Source organism: Saccopteryx bilineata, chromosome 1, assembly GCF_036850765.1.
Source record: "Saccopteryx bilineata isolate mSacBil1 chromosome 1, mSacBil1_pri_phased_curated, whole genome shotgun sequence".
NCBI lineage: Eukaryota > Metazoa > Chordata > Mammalia > Chiroptera > Emballonuridae > Saccopteryx > Saccopteryx bilineata.
The window spans coordinates 112839846-112857176 of NC_089490.1; the positions used below are offsets into that span (position 1 = coordinate 112839846).

The window sequence follows — 17331 nt, forward strand, 5'->3', positions numbered from 1 at the left end:
TTTCTTCAGACCAAGGTCTGCCAGTCCCATTAGTAAGGAGCCAAGTTGTTCCAGCATTGCTAAGGAAGGGAATCTTACAGTTACATGAATGAAGAAAGAGACACATAGGCAGGTAGGGTGGCCAGCAAGGTTGTAATTATGCTTGAAAAGGCAGTCTTCTGATGATTGGTCCAGATGGATGGAAAGAACCAAGAAGCAGAGAAGGAAAAATGAGCTGTGTTGGTCATGTGATGCTGTGGGCTCACCAGTGGCTCATCAGGGCTCTAGCAGGACGGACTTCTCAGTTTTCACTACTTATGTTTCCTGTGGGCTTTATAATTCCGCGTCTTGCTGGGGACCCAGTTTAGCCCATGGGATAAGATAGTCTTGTGTGAGATCAACAATCTAGAAGGGAAGCAATGTCATCATGAACATTCTGAGCCAACATATGGGATGATACTCTCTAGAACAGCGGTTCTCAACCTGTGGGTCGCGACCCCGGCGGGGGTCGAACGACCAAAACACAGGGGTCGCCTAAAGCCATCGGAAAGTACGTGACCCACAGGTTGAGAACCGCTGCTCTAGAACTATGTTTGAAATATTATCATTTCATCATCATTCAATACTTTGTTAATGCAAAAGGGAAAAAGAAAATTGAGCCTACTCGTATCAGAACGTCTTTACCATCTTCCCCTTAGTCATTAACAAGAATCTTTTTGTAAGATTCTTGAATAGCGGCCTGACCTGTGGTGGCGCAGTGGATAAAGCATTGACCTGGAAATGCTGATGTCGCCAGTTCGAAACCCTGGGCTTGCTTGGTCAAGGCACATATGGGAGTTGATGCTTCCAGCTTCTCCCCCCGTCTCTCTCTCTGTCTCTTTCTTTCCCTCTCTCTCTCCTCTCTAAAATAAATAAATAAATAAATAAATAATAATAATAAAAAAAAGATTCTTGAATAGCTGGTCACTGGAAATTGAAAGCAGTCCAAGAAATTCTCACAGGGGATGATAAAGATTTCCCCATCATGTAAATGCTCTCCAGAAGGTTAATTATAGCAAATGATACAGCTGTGACCTGGACTGTGTCATTCTAGGAAAAGGCAAAGTCTCAGAGCAGAGGGATTAGCCTGGAGTTGCCTAGAATAGTTCATGACTTTCACTCTTGGATTTTCGTTACTTCTGATCCCCATATTAAAGGAATTGTGTCCCAATGTGGTGTTTTTGGCTGTCCGGACTGTGTGTCTTCAAGCCATCACGGCACAAATGCAAGTTAACTCCAAACCTGCTCAGCGGTGCTCCCTCTGTTTTTGTCTGAAAGGATGAAAATCAGTACATCCATCTGGACATCCAGATGATAATGCCAGACCTCGCCCAGCTCTTGGGGAAGCCCTGGCAGCTGGAGCTAGACAGTGACTGGGAGAGACAGCCAGTGTGGCTCGGGGGTGCATATTGACAACTGATACTGAAAACGGAACTGACATGCAAACATAATCCCCTGTTGCACCCAGGGCAGAAAGCAGTGAGCTTGTTTCTCTTCACCCTCCAACAAATGGTTCAAGCTGCCTTTTCTTTTCAGGCACAGTCACCTGCATCAGAATATATTGTTGATGGCAGCGGCCATGGGGATTGGGAGGCGCTTGGGCGGAGGCAATAGGCCTGGCTTCCCTTTACTGTGCTGCCCTGATATGAATTAATCTACAGGCTCCAGCTCCACAAGCTTGTAGAGGTGGCCCTGCCCTGCCATTTCTCTCTCAGATCAGTAAAAGCCATTGGAGATGAAGCCTGACTGCTCTAAGGAAGGACTGCTTGCAATGGCCCTCCGTGGTGAACGAGACGAGCACATTTACCTGCAGCTGAATATGAAGTTAATGCTACATCCTCCTCAGCTCCATCACTGTCTCGGGCTGAAAGCCAAAGGAGGGAAGGGCAGGGTTAGTGTCAGAGATTCATCGGGAAACAGCACATGAGGACCGGGAGAAGACTGAATGGTTTGTGAAGAGGCTCCTGGCCCTTTAAAAAGGAGTTCTCCATTGAGGCTGTTTTAACAAGAACAACAACAAAATAAATCTATGATTTAAAAAAGCTTCTCGGGAAGGTTGTATATGAATAACCTTTTGTGTTCAGGAGAAGCTCATCTGTGTTTAGTAATTAAAGAGGCTGAAGATTCCTCATTACTTTCTAGAGGAAGAACAAAGGCAGTGGGTCAGAGCCTTTACTCTCCGGGATTACCACCCGACCACTGGCCTCTCACTGTCTTCAACAACAACATAAAGAGCCTTAACTAGATCATCTCTAAAGTCCCTTTAAGTTTTGATACTCTACAACTTTTGATTCAGTTTAAAAAACCAGACATAATATAAAACATCATTAAAGACTATTTTATGTTGCCTGACCAGGCAGTGGCACAGTGGATAGAGCATCGAACTGGGACACAGAGGACCCAAATTTGTGCCCTGAGGTTACTGGCTTGAGCATGGGCTCACCAGCTTCAGTGCAGGGTTGCCAGCTTGAGCATGGGATCAAGCGTGACCCCATGGTCACTGGTTTGAGCCCATGGTTTCTGGCTTGACCAAAGGGATCAGTTCCTCTGCTATAGCCCCCAGTCAAGGCACATATGAGAAAGAAATCAATGAACAACTAAGGTGCTGCAACACAACAAAGAATTGGTGCTTCTCATTTCTGTCCCTTCCTGCCCATCTGTCTCTCTCTCTCTTTCTCTTTCAAAGAGTATGTTGTCATAGAATAATCACACATGTGGATATCTGTTTAATGTGTGTCTTAGCAACAGGACGGTAGCTTTTTGAAGAAAGTAGTTGTGTTGGTCTCTAAGGCTAGGCCCTTGCTTGGTGGCCACAGACATAGCTGGGCAGCTAGTATTTACACTTAGTGGCTGCACATTGGAGCAGGTCAGCTCTGTTCTCTCACGGTTGGCTGTGCTACCTAGGGCCCAATTCCTTAACTTTTTGTGGCTTTGTTTCTTTTTTTTTCTTTTTCTTTTAATTTTTTTATTTTATTTATTTTTTTACAGGGACAGAGAGTGAGTCAGAGAGAGGGATACACAGGGACAGACAGACAGGAACAGAGAGAGAGATGAGAAGCATCAATCATTAGTTTTTCATTGCGAGTTGCAACACCTTAGTTGTTCATTGATTGCTTTCTCACATGTGCCTTGACCACGGGCCTTCAGCAGACCGAGTAACCCCTTGCTGGAGCCAGCGACCTTGGGTTCAAGCTGGTGAGCTTTTTGCTCAAGCCAGATGAGCCGCACTCAAGCTGGCGATCTCGAGGTCTCGAACCTGGGTCCTCTGCATCCCAGTCCGACGCTCTATCCACTGCACCGCCACCTGGTCAGGCGTTGCTTTGTTTCTTGATGGGGGTAAAAGAGGGATCACGATGATCAAAATAGTAAATCTATTTCAAGGGTTGTTTTGAAGGTTGAATCAACTAATATCTATCAGGCCCTTGAAATAGGGCATAATATATAGAAAACACCATAGTGTTATCCTTTGTATATTATTGCTGGTGGTAGTACTGGTGGTATAGTTATAATTAATGCTCTGACATCTTTCTCCTACTGGCAATTTTTAGAGGGGTTAGATCCCATGAAATATGAAATGCTCTTTTTTTCCACCACAGCAGAATGAACTGAATTTTTGGTTTAACTTTTTCTTTGTGGCATGACAAGATTCCTTCATACTGAGCCCCTTGGTAACCAGCGTTCATCCAACATTCTCATCAGACCAGATCATACATGAGAGAAGCCCGTTTCTCCAGCTCACTGTCTTCTTCCCTACTTTGTGCCAGTTCTCTTTGTGACACGTAGCTCTTGAGGGTGACAAGAGAGTGGTTTCCCAATTTGTTCCCACTACAGAAAAACAAAAACCATGCCCCCTGGGACCATTCAAATTGGGTTTCTCATAGTAAGGTGGGCGCCTTGGGCAAAAAAGTTGAAAATTGTTTTAAAAAAGTAATATTCAAATATTAAAATTGTTTTAGAAAAGTTGGTATTTGCTATAAGGAAATCAGCCCAAAGGGCTTATGATTACAAAACCATTTTTCTCTTCCTTCATATCATTTTATAGTCATTGGCTCATTTTTATATCACATAGATTCATTGTGTCTTTATGTTAATACCTTCAAATAAAATCATTCTAAGTTTGCACACATTCAAACACTGGAAAGAAAAATGCTCACAACTATACATGGGTCTTGCTTTTAGCAAACTTGATATAACAATATTCTAACTCATCTAAGACAGATAAAGTGAGCAATACTTAGAACAGGAGCTTTCCCATCCTAATAAAGATCCATGGCAGATCTTTTGTTCTACTATATTTAAGGTCTCTGCAAATTCTAGCATACTTAAAATTCTCAGTTAAAAGAACAACAAATTTTAAGAGGTCAATCAATACGTTGCTTTTTAGGAACACATTTATAACTGGGCAAAGAATATTTATACCTAATTGGTGTCCTGTAGTAAAACACCCGATTGCATTTTCATTCTCTGTCAAGATGTTTTTATATCTTGGAATTAAGTCCATAAACCACTTTAGAAAGATAAAGCCTAATCTTCTTTTGAAAGACTTCCAGGAAATGGAGTCCTTAATTCACTTTGCTGATCCCTGTCAGTGTTTACCAACTCTTATTTTTGTATTTAATCTAAATCCCTCATGCTTTGATTTGAGTTCATCTCTACCCATTGTCTTCAGTTGGAGATAGAAAGTAACAGGAGAACAGCCTCTTGGAGAGAGGTCTTTATACTTGTGAAATTCCCTGCTAATCCCCTCCTGCCTTACTCTTCTTTCAGCTGAGTACTTCTTTACCCAGTGGTAAAACAAATAATTATGTGACCGGAGTCACAACTACAAACAGTATTAATCGGAAGAATCCCATGACAAACACATGCCTCATGGAGTAGAATGAAATGTCATGTTTTAGAACAGCATTGAGAGAGAGGATTTAGTCTACAAGAAAAGCACGTCAGTAAATACCATCTCAGTCTCACAGGTCTGACTACATCACCCTTTAATCATTTTTGTGGTTTCCCACTGAAACCTCTCCAAGCTCCTCACACTTCTCATTAGTGGGTCCCAGAACTGGAAGGAGTGTTCTTGTTAGAGACTGACTGATGCTGAGTACAAGGGCAGGATTGTTCTTCTCGACCACATGTCTGTTTAAATAGCACAGTGATTGTTTCTTGAGCAAACAAAAACAAACACAGTGCTAAGCTGTTTTCCACTGTCAGCTCCTGACCTACGGCACACTTAGAATTTTTAAAGTAATAGTTAGTCTACTGTACTTATTCTACTGTACTTGTCTGTCTTTTATTTATTTTGTGTCTATCTGTATGTTTTTCCTAGCTAGGTATAATCACTTTTTATCGAGTTTTAATCATTCTTCTGATTTTTGATATTTTCTACTTTTTCCAGGTGACCTGGGTTCTGGTTCCATTCTCTAAAGCTTAAGTTTCTGGTTATTCTGCCCAATTATGGAGCGTAATTATGTGTTCTTTACTACACTATTCATCCTCTCTCCCCCAGAATATCACACTACATCTACAGTGATTCTCACTGGCAGGCTACGGTCTGCTCGGAAATGGATTTTCTAACCATGCTGGAGCAGTAAGGACAGACCAGGAAACACTGTGCTTAGGCAAGCCGTGCTCTTCCACCAGGACACTCAGAACACTTTAACACTTGCCCAGTATTTCTGGGGTATGAAATCCTGATCATTACAAATGCCAGTGTGTTTTTGCGTTTCAGGATACTCTAAGAATTCTCTCTCTCGCTCTCTCCTTTTTTCTCTGACTTCTGTTTCCTGGAAACATAAAACAACAATGAAATAAACACAAGAAGTTTTATTCTATCTTCTGGTGAGAACTATGAGAAGTAGTTTCAAGGAAGATCAACTCTGCAATTCTACCACAAACCTCAGCAATCTGATTATGCATCCTCAACAAGCAATGATAACTGTCATAGGAAGGATATATACTGTCAGTTTCTGACTCTTGGTCAGCCGGACTGAAAAGAATTAAGGGATGCATCTATCTGAACAGGATTTAACTTAAATGTGTGATTAACTATAGATTACAGCTCAAAGAAGTGTATACACTTAAAAAGGAAAGCTTGTATTAATTTTTTTGAGTCTAGTGAACATTGTGTGCTATACAATATATAAAATAACACCATCTTTGCACATTAGAAATAAATTGTAAGAAATCAGATATCTATTAAGATGCAAGAATTGATGTAAAACTATGACATTTGCTTATGAATACTAGGCCAGATGTTTTAGAAAGGAAATAATGAATTCTGACATATTTCCAAATGCCTGAAATTAGCCACTATTTTTCCCAGGTTGTTGCTGTCCAAGCCTCCATATTGTCATGGATAAGATATATTTTATTTTTTAACAGAGGAGGGTCAGGTGGCTTGGTTCTTACATAAGGAGGAAAATATGATCTAGAAATTATTCTGAAAATGTTACATAAGCAAGTTGCTTTATTTCTACTAATGATTGTACTTCTGTGCCCTTACTTGGAATTCTGATTTAATGGTTCTTCCTGTCACTTTTTGTAAACCTTGAAGGGTTTTAAGCAGTGAGAAGTTTGAAAAGTAGAGATCCAGAAGTTATTGGGCTTTGTGAATTTAACAAGGTGATGAGTCCTGCAAATCAGTTTATTATGATGTTTGGGCAAATTAGCTTTGACATCTAACTTTTAAAATGTCAATCACTGTTGTTAGGATTGACTTTTGTACTTGACAGCCAAAACATCTGCCCTTAGCAATGATCTGTCATGCAGTCCCATGGTCCAAGCCTAATTTGGGGCTGATTAACTTTTTTTTTTATAGTGGGTGCCTTTCTTTACTAAGCATGAGCACTACAGCCTCACCCTCTTTACTTAGGGCCTTTGATATGTTTTTGCTTTGGTCTCATTCCATTGGTCTCTGTATTTTAGAAAAACTCAATTTTCATAAAAGTTTAACCTTGATTCCAGGAGTCCTCATCTCCGTGTTTAACATTAGTCATCCACTAAGTTCTGACCATTCCCCCTTTGCTCCCTCTTGATTCATCCTAAAGCCCCATTTCTCTCCTGTTTCTCTCACAGAAGACCCTCCCTATTCCCTGAGTCCCCTGGGAAAGTACCTCTGGAGGGCTCCTGGTTCTCCACTCGGAAGCTGCGCTGATAGGCTGGCACCGTGCAGGCATTGCTTGGTAGAGGGCAAGCCTGTTTGCACGCTCTGTAGAGAATGCAGAGCTCAGGGATGATGTACAGCAGTAGGAAAACCCACGCGTTGGTGACCAGGGCAATGCAGATGACAGGGTCATCCCACTGGGGCTGCCGCTCGAGCTGGGGGTTGCCTCTCAAGAGCATGGAGATCCACACCACCCAGATAATGATAGAGATGAGCATCGTGACGAAGATGAGTTTTCCATGCTGCTTCCAGTTGTCACACGGGCCACAAAAGGTGGCTTTGGAGACGAAGAATGTGAGGGCCATCAGGAAAAGGACGTAGACCAGGAGTACAACAAAGTCTACATTGAGCTCACAGGGGGTCATATGCACAAACATCATACCTCGGGTCATTATGAGAGTCACATATTCAATGGCAATGATTATCTGCAACAGGCTAAAACCAATAGCAATGCCCAGAATGGTCGTCCAACAGAAGGGGACTCCACCGCGGACCAGCTTCACCAGGTTGGAAGCATGAGCCAAGAGGCATGAGAAACAGACGGCAAAGAGGACCCCGAAGAAAAAGTAGCGCACAGGAGCAGTTTGCTGATTGAACTGGATGATGAAGGCAAAAGCAAGGCTAAAGAGCCCCAGCACACCCAGGAGGAGAAGCAGCTGGGTGGGGAGGACATTCCACTGGCCACAGTCTTGAACCTTTCGCAAGAGGAAGAAGAATGCCAAGAGGAGAATAACTGTAACCACGATGCCAATTATTGCCAGGCACTCCAGAACAATGCCCCATGGCCCCTCTGTTTCACAGAGGAAATAAGAGTCCCCAGTGGGCTCAGTGAAGTCCTCGTACATGGTGACTGTAGGTGGACCTCACGAGAATGGACTTGTTTTCCTGCAGAAAAAATGATGAGACAAACTTATACTTTACATCTACCCACAAGAAAGCCAATTGGGTATATATACATCACTATAGTGTCTCTCAGTCTCAAATAAAGACACTTGGATGTACTGAATAAATAGCCCAACACTATCAAACTTCAAGACTATCTTAGCTCCATTCTTCTGGGAAGAACGAACAGTCTTCACTCGGGGCCTTCAGATAATTCATCCATTTCTTTGTCACAACTTCTGTCAAAGTTTTTTGAAGTTAATGCTGAATCTTTTTCATAAAATGGGGTATGCAACAAGGTTTGCATAATTCATGGGATTCCAACACTCTCAGGCTCTAGGACAAGGGCTGTTGACATTAATGAATCATTGGGTCACTCTAGACACCAATGCACTGCTTGAAGGAGACAAGTGATTTTTCCTAGTAATATTAATGACTGTGCCTGGCCTGTGGTGGTTCAGTGGATAAAGTATTGACCTGGAATGCTGAGGTTCCTGGTTCGAAACCCTGGGCTTGCCCAGTCAAGGCATATAAGACAAGCAGTGAACCAACAACTAAAATGAAACATCTATGAGTTGATACTTCTTGCTCTACCCCCACTCCTCTCTCTGTAAAATCAATAAATTAAAAATATATATATTAACGACTATTCTTTCTTTAAATTCACGTCAATTTAATGCAACATGTTATTGTTCAGTACTTAGTATTTGTTCATCAAAGAACTATACAAAATAGTCCCTGCCTTTAAATAACTTTTTGTATAATTTAGCACCAAAATCTACATCTTAACAGAGGTTGCCTAGGAAAAAGTCCCACATATTTATTTAGAACAAAGTACCTTGCAATTGAATACTCCTAGCTCTCCTCCTCTTCAGTTACTCCCAAGCCAGATGGCTGGAGCAGCCCAGATTTATAGCTGAGGGCATGGCCCCTTCATTCCAACTTACCTTCTCTGTGTTCACGCTGGAAGCTGAGGCTGTGGTGGCTGTGAGGTTGTAACTGCCAATGAGTAAGAAGGACACAACCTCAGCTTCTTTATTCTCTTCCCAAATGGGCGGAAGGACTGGAGGCCCTCACTCAGATTCCTGCAGTGCCTATAAAAAGAACCGGAAGGTCAGAAAGACACACCTATTCCAGTTTCACAGCAACTTTTCTACAGAGACTTCTTCGGTGATAACAATGGTTTTCCATTCTACTGCTCACTAGAGACACCCTGGCCTTCAGGAGGTCCCGAAGGGGCTGTGCATTTAGGGGAGACTGCTTGCTCCCCATGCACTCCGAAGTGTTTGGGGAGCAGCGTGAGGCTCTCGGTTGGTCTTACGTGAGGATCCTTCACTCTTCTTCCATCTACTCCGTGAAAAGCCATCTCCAGAGTCTTCCCCACATCTTGATTTTGATAGTAAGATCCAAAAGAATATCCATTCAACAAAAAAATAGAGTTTTACTGGCCTATAAAAAAGGATATGTGCATTTCAAGAGCCAGTGGTTGGCAAAATTGTGCATTGGGAGGAATTTGTCTTCTATACAACTAACTCACTTTCCCTCCCTTTTGGAAGTCCTTCTTCAGGCCTGGCTCTCCAGTCAGTGTGGGCTTTGGTATAATTTCCCTCTCTCCTTCCTCTCCTCACACTATATCAGAATGTATTTGTTCTGGGTCTCGCCAGGGCATTCCTAGGGCCCAAGAAGGAACTCGAAACGGAGAGTTACCAGCTGATATTGATGTACCAGGTTCCTTTCCTCCTGTGGTGACATGTAGGAGAGCACACAGTACCGTGTCCTGTCTATGCTGGCTGTCGGCCCTCCCCACCCCTCTGCCTCTGCTTCCAATTTACCCCTTGGTTCTTTTCCTGGGTATTTGCATTTTGACAAAGAACTTCTGAAGACCCCAAATCAGTACCAGTTCATCTGGTTTCAAGTCACTGTGACCTGGCCCTACTGTTCTCATCCACCCATATTCCTTTCAGGTCTCTTGCCCTCGTGCTTTATCCAGGTTGGTTTTCCCACCACCTCTCAAAGAAACAAGCTCCCGTCCGCTTCCTTCTTTCGGGTGTTGTCCCTGACCCAAATTGCCTTTGCCTTATTCCTGTTTATCTTTTGTGCGCTATTCCCATTGATCCTGTTTTCTATCCACATACTTTTCCTACCTTTAGGACCTAGCTCACTAGGTATATCCTCTCTGAGCGCTTACGCTAGCCCTCATTCAGCGACATAGGATCCATTCTGTCCAAAATTGTAGAAACTATTTTTTTCTGCCTAGTTTATTGGCATTCACAAATTTATAAATAAATAAAATAATAAATGAACTTAGAAATAATAAACACATTTGGTAATTCATTTGTATTAGTCTCATCCTCTCGATTAGATTTATAGTTGCTTGTGGGGGAGTCAAGTTCCACATTTCATGCCCCCGTAGCAGCTGGCCCTGAGCAGAACACCTTTCAGGCAGTGGATAAATTGTGTAATTGAAGGAGGCTAACGATAAAATTCCGGCCTTGGGATGGAACTTTTCCGCAGTATGCTTTTCCAACAGATGCCTTTTACTGAAAACCACCGGCAAAGAAGTCAGAACCTTAACAAACCCTAAGGGCATTCTGAAGTGGGGTTCTGTTTCAGAGATGGTTTAACTTTAAAAAAAAATCTTTTTTTTTCTTTAAGAGAAGAATATTCTAGGGAGGAGAGTGCTCCCCATTACTTGCTTTAGGCATAATTGTGGTCAGACTGAAGCTGTGCGTGGGAACTAAAGTTTACATTAAAGGGTAAAAGGACTTTTTAGAAGAAAAATTGTGACATCCGTGAGAATTCACTCAGAAAGCCTAGTGAGCGGTTAAATGGCTGTCAGTAGAACAGCACAGGACTTCTCATTTAATTCTTCTGGGAGAATTATTTCGGTGCCCTCCTCCCAGCCCCCTCCACCGAGGTATTCACGGCCATTCCTCACCCTGTGATGTTCTGCTGAGCCTGTCTTCTAAGGCCAGTGCTCTTGACCTGATAGCTTGAGGCAGGGGAATTAATGGGTTAATGACCACAAAGCCCTTTGAGCACCTTAGATAAAAGAACTTGTCTCAGGTAATAATTATCATTATTTAAGAATCTGGGGCTATAGAATTAACCCATGGGCTGCTAGGCCTTAAGGAAATGAGGCCTTGCCTGCACGCCTCCACATCACTCACGCCTCATTTCTTTTGGCTTTTGTGTGGCAGCAACCTCACACCACACAGTTTAGATACGGCGTGGGTGAAACAAAGTATATTGGTTACCACGAGTCCATTAAATATGGAGATAAAACAATCAAGAGGTCAAACGGCTTTTGTCAAACACCTGTTTGTGTTGTTTCTGTCTCCCAGAAATGTTAGAGGTTACCTGTCTTAACCCTTTTATTAATAATTAACAATAAGAAAGCCAATGTTATCGCATGAGGAATTAAATAATTAAGGAAGCAGAGGCCCAGAGAAATGAAGGCATGGAATGGGAGAGGAGACAGCCACGGTTGTCCGACTCCTGGTCACATTCTTGCTGCCCTACCAGGCTGCCTCTCCCGACACTTCCCACCTCAGGAGGACAGGCCCTGAAAGAGACAGCGCCTTAGACATGACACGCAGGTCATGGCCAGAAAGAAAACAGGGATAAATGATGAGTGTCTAACCACTATGCTGCATGTAAGGATCAAGAAAAGATCAAATTGTTAGATTCAGGAAAGTGTGCTGGGATTGCCAGAGTGTAGATGCAGAGACAGGGAGGTAAGGATAGGGACCTTGTAAGGCTAAGAACAAAGGAAGACAAACGTTTGCATTCCATTGGTTAGAGACCCTTATCAGAAGTTTATGTTTGAAGTTTGCCAATGAGCTAGACCCAGCCCCTGTTGCTATGCTATGTGCAACTCCCTTAGCAAATAAGTAACCGCTATTTTTGCTTCTGTATTATGCTTGCTTACTTAGGATATATATAAGGAACTAGCTGTAAGCACCAGGCGCGATTCCCATTTGCAGCTCCTACTGAGTACGGTGTCTCCGAACACCAGGGAATTCGCCCCTGCTCAGGTGAAACTGGCCAATAAAGTTACATCTATACCTCTGAAAGTCTCCATTTGTTTATACCCGGTGGATGCTTCACTGCACATCTGAAATTACTGCAAAATAATATTGAATATTAACTGTAATTGAAAAAAATTTAAATAATAAAAATAAAAATACTCATAGGATATAAAATTCAGAATAAGGAATATAGTCAATAATATCGCAATAAGTATGGTGTCAGATGAGTACTAGACTGATCAGGTGATCACTTCATACATTATAGAAACGTATAACTACTATGTGTACATCTGAAACAAATATAATTATTGTATGTCAGCTGTAATTGAAAAATAAAAAAGATAGAGTTTAATACTAAAGAGAGAGAGAGAGAGAGAGAGAGAGAGAGAGAATGCAAGCATTAGATATTCTTCACCTTGCAACATTCTGTGGCTGTCATGACTGGCTGCATGAGGACCGGCCGTGTGTGATGAGGTGTGTTGGCCAACAACAGATCATTTGCTCTTTTGCTCACTGTTATCTCCAAGGCTGCCTTTGTGGGGATGCAACCATTGTAGTCATTTAGGGCACTCCCATTCTGAAGGGTCCTGTGCTTAGCATTTAACGCTCTGTGGTCACTGTCTTGAAATTCTTAAAAGTTTTGTCTTTGGGTTTGTGTTTTGTGAGTGAGGCAGATGGGACATTAGAGTGTGTTCTGGGGCTTGGAGCCTTGGCTCCGGTGTGGTCCTGCCTCCATGGCATTTCAGCCTCCCCGAGCGAAACAGGTCCTCCGCCATCTGCTCCATGCGACCCTATGGCGCCGTGGGCTACCAGGCTTCCCTCTTTCTGCCCCGCCTCATGACCGCTGCCACACTCCACCTAGGGCCACCTTCCCATCAGGGAGTGGGTAGTGGGCCCTTAGAAAAATGGATTGACACACCTACGTCCAGACAGGGTGCCACAGTTTTATTTGCACTGGGCCCTGCAAATTATGTCTCTGGCCTTGGTTATTTCATTCGGTTTTCTGGTATGTGAAGGTTAATTGATCAATCCTGTATCAGGATGGTAACAGTGTACAGTTGAATTATAGAATAATGGGCAGTTAGTTGTGAAGAGCCTCATTGTTTTATCAAATTCAGCAAATTGTCAAGACTGAATGTTGTTTATGATTGTTCAGGATATTTTTTGGAAAGGATGTTTTCTGACATTTTTTTCTAGTTCATAATTCTTTTAACATTTTAAGTAAAGTAGTACACATTGCTTTTTTTTTTTTGTATTTTTCTGAAGCTAGAAACGGGGAGAGGCAGTCAGACAGACTCCCGCATGCGCCCAACCGGGATCCACCCGGCACGCCCACCAGGGGCGACGCTCTGCCCACCAGGGGGCGATGCTCTGCCCCTCTGGGGCATCACTCTGCCATGACCAGAGCCACTCTAGCACCTGGGGCAGAGGCCAAGGAGCCATCCCCAGCGCCCGGGCCATCTCTGCTCCAATGGAGCCTTGGCTGCGGGAGGGGAAGAGAGAGACAGAGAGGAAGGAGAGGGGGAGGGGTGGAGAAGCAGATGGGCGCTTCTCCTGTGTGCCGTGGCCGGGAATCGAACCCAGGACTTCTACACGCCAGGCTGACGCTCTACCACTGAGCCAACCGGTCAGGGCACACATTGCTCTTATACTGAGTTGTTTTATCATTATTAGAGGAAAGCAGATGATGTAAAAAATATTGAGACATGTTCAAGTTCAACTGCTGGATCTGGAAGTATAAGTATGACAATATCAAGGAAATGTTGACTAATAACATTTTTTATTTTATTTGGCTGTATTATAAAAAGGAAAAGTAGGCACAGGGCCTTATAATGATTATTATTTAAATGTGATTTACTAAAATATAGAAAACTTAAATTAAGAAGACAGATAACATAATTTTTAAATTTTTAAATTACTTCTATTTTTTGTATTTATTACTTTTTTTTGACAGAGAGAGAGTCAGAGAGAGGGACAGATAGGGACAGACAGATGGGAAGGGAGAGAGATAAAAAGCATTAATTTTTTTGTTGTGACAGCCTAGTTGTTCAGTGATTGCTTTCTCACATGTGCCTTGATGGGGTGGGGGGGGGGAGGGGGCTACAGCAGACCGAGTGACCCCTTGCTCAAGCCAGCGACCTTGGGCTCCAAGCCAGCAGCCTTTGGGCTTAAGCCAGCAACCATGGAGTCATATCTATGATCCCAAGCTCAAGCCAGTTTATGATAAAACTTTTAAAAATGAAAACTTAAAACCTTTAAAATTACAAACACACCTGGGAAACAACATGATATTCTGTTAATAAGTCCCTCACGTTTCCAAAGAAAAATACATAAATATACCAATAATTTCTAAGTTGCCATCTACTATTTTTTTTTCTAAGATTTTATTTATTAATTTTAGACAAGGGGGGGGAGAGAGAGAGAGAAGGAAGAGAGAAGGGGGGAGGAGCAGGAAGCATCAACTCCCATTTGTGCCTTGACCAGGCAAGCCCAGGGTATTGAACTGGCAACCTTAGCATTCCAGGTCACCACCACAGGTCAGGCGCCATCTACTATTAATAAAAAAGCTTTATAATAATCTATTTAGTAGTATATTAGGTAGCAAAACAAACAGTAGGTCCTACAGCTGTTAAAAATTATTTTACCATGCTCTGGCCAGATAGCTCCGTTAGTTACAGCATTGTCTCAAAGTACAGAGGTGGCTGGTTCGATCTCTGGTCAGGGCACATACAGGGACAGATCAATGTTTCTTTCTCTTGTCCTCACTCTAAAATCAATAAAGTAAACATTTAAAAAATTTATTCTTCCAGTGTGTATGGAACAGCACATATGATTTTGATGATTAAATGATGAATCAGCTGACAAATTAAAAATATATAGCATAATATCTCATCAGATCTGTACTATTGCAGAACATAGAAAAGCAGTTTTAAATTGCAGTATGATGACTACATATTACATTAGTGTCAGATGCACAACATAGTGATTCAACGTTTATATAACTTGGGAAGTGATCACCACAGTAAGTCTACTAACCATCTGCCACCATATAAAGTTATTATGATAATATTGCCCATTTTTCCTATGCTGTACATTACATACCCATGACTTATTTGAGACGCAATGTTTTAGCACAATGATAGTCTGATATAGATTTTGAGGTCAACTTGACAAAAGCACTGATGCTGTACATTGTCAGCACTTGTAGTTAGATCAGCTATCAGTGATATAGTTTTTATAGATTAGATATAATGTTCTTGCTGTAAAAGTGGTTTGTTGATTCAATATTATTTAAACTGGAAAAATCACAAAGGAATTACAACTTGGGATAAGAAATATGACCAGAAAATATGGCAGTTATTAAAAATTGTTCAAAATGACTAACAATCATGGTTTATTCAGCATGAAACTTTGGCACCTAGACTAACTTTAATTGAACCTCCTGGATTTGTTGAAATTAAATGAGATGTCCAAACGTTGGAGCTGACCATATCCACTTAGTATATACATGGTGAAATTTCTAATTGCCATGAGGTAAAATACTAAGCTAAGCATGGTACCTAAACTCAGAAATGAGATTTAGATTTCTTGAACTGGAAAACTATCTTATTTAGCAAATATTTTTGGACATGATATTTGGATAGTAAAAGTGTACATTTAGATAATTTTGGGACATTCTTAACAACAATTTTTGAGAGAAAACTGATTTTTTTATTTTTTATTTTTTGTGAAGGAGAGAGCTATAGAGAGGAAGACAGGAAGGGAGAGAGATGAGAAACATCAACTTGTAGTTGTGGCACTTTAGTTGTTCACTGATTGCTTCTCATACATGACTTGACTGGAGTGAGGGGAGCTCCAGCCAAGCCAATGACCCCTTACTCAAGCCAGTGACCTTGGGCTCAAGTCAGCAACCTTGGACTTCATGCCAGTGACCTTTTGGGCTCAAGCCAGTGACAATGGGATCCTGTCTATGATCCCACACTCAGGTTGGTGACCCCATCCTCAAGCTGGTGAGCCTGTGCTCAAGCCTGCAACCTAGGGGCCTGTGCTCAAGCCTGCAAACTAGGACCTTACTGTCCCTTGTCAATGCTTTATCCATTGTGCCATAACAAGTCAAGCTGTGATGCATTTTACCATATCAAACACACTCAAAAATTCCAAAAGACATGGCAGTTTAAAAAAATCATTGTAACTATCTGACATTTCTCCCATCATGAGAGTCTTCTCCGCTTGACTCTTGGCTGGCCTTCATGACTCTCTTGTGACCTGTAAGATGTAGTGGAAGCGATGACGTGTGAGTTCTGAGACTAGGTCAAAACAAGCCTTGTAGCTTCTGCTTTGGTCTGTTGGAATACTTAGTCTCCAGATGCTTTCTCCTGAGACATAACTGCCATGCTCTGGGAATCCCAAGCCACACAGAGACCACATGTAGGTATTTTGGTCAACAGCACCAGCTGAGCCGAGGCTGCCAGCCATCCTCGCCCAAGCACCGGACACAGCAACAAGAAAGCCCTCTGGGAAATGGGTCTTCTTGTTCCAGCTGTTCAACCGAAACTTCCCTGAACAGAATTGATGTACATGTGGATATGTAAGAATTATTGGCATTGCTATGAGTTTTCTACAAGTTAGCATTTATTTCTACTGAGTTCTAAAAAGCTGAGTCAAAGCCAAAAGCCCAGTGATATAGGATCAGGTAGTCTAGAGACACCAGCGTTCTACTGAAAAGATGTTCATTCCAGAGTCTTTTCATTTTTCTTATTGCTGTAATAATTTTTGCAGCTGTGTGTTCCCAATATTATTATAACACATAGAAGGAACATTATAAAGTCAGTTTGAATAAAATAAAACTAGAGATATTGTTATACCTCACTTTACTCTCAAAGTCATAATCATTACTTTTTAGAGGAAAAATCTGAAACTTGAAAGAAAAATACATGAATAAAAAGATCTATTTGCTTTTCAAAACTCCGAGTCAACAATTGGATTAAACCTGGTGAACAAAGAAGAGAAAAAATGCATTTAATGCTTATACTAAAGAATGATTAAAAGACATTATGTTTATTATTAAGATAAGATTGAAGAAGAATCTTTAGTGCTGTATTACCAAGCCAAACAATCTATCTATTTGGGTGAAGTTTTAGGGTTTTCAACTTTGATTGGATTTAAGAAGGGAAAGAATGAGGTTCAGCATTGTACCAGACACACTTACTGCTTTGTTCTCGGGTGTTCCATGGAAGGACCTCA

At 41.8% G+C, this 17331-nt stretch overlaps 1 protein-coding gene across 2 annotated transcripts; it reads right to left on the reverse strand.

The window, feature by feature from the left end:
- Positions 1-255: 255 nt before the first annotated feature.
- GPRC5D (G protein-coupled receptor class C group 5 member D) lies at positions 256-9119 on the reverse strand. Of its 2 annotated transcripts, XM_066253200.1 has the most exons (4): positions 9004-9119; positions 7125-8059; positions 1826-1882; positions 256-384 (listed from the first exon to the last, which is right to left on the reverse strand). In XM_066253200.1, exons 2-4 carry the CDS (start codon positions 8017-8019, stop codon positions 377-379), a joined length of 960 nt encoding a protein of 319 aa, XP_066109297.1. In that variant the 5' UTR covers positions 8020-8059; positions 9004-9119; the 3' UTR covers positions 256-376. The 2 variants fall into 2 exon arrangements, with proteins under 2 accessions (XP_066109297.1, XP_066109299.1); XM_066253202.1 differs by lacking the exon at positions 1826-1882 and having other exon boundaries at positions 277-384.
- Between the last annotated feature and the right edge of the window lie 8212 nt (positions 9120-17331).

Bases quoted from the DNA above. Each gene is read 5' to 3' on its own strand.
- GPRC5D (XM_066253200.1), bottom strand. From the start codon at position 8,019: ATGTACGAGGACTTCACTGAGCCCACTGGGGACTCTTATTTCCTCTGT. The intron at 1,883-7,124 runs GTACTTTCCCAG...TTTGGCTTTCAG, and splicing joins GAACCAGGAGCCCTCCAGAG to CCCGAGACAGTGATGGAGCT.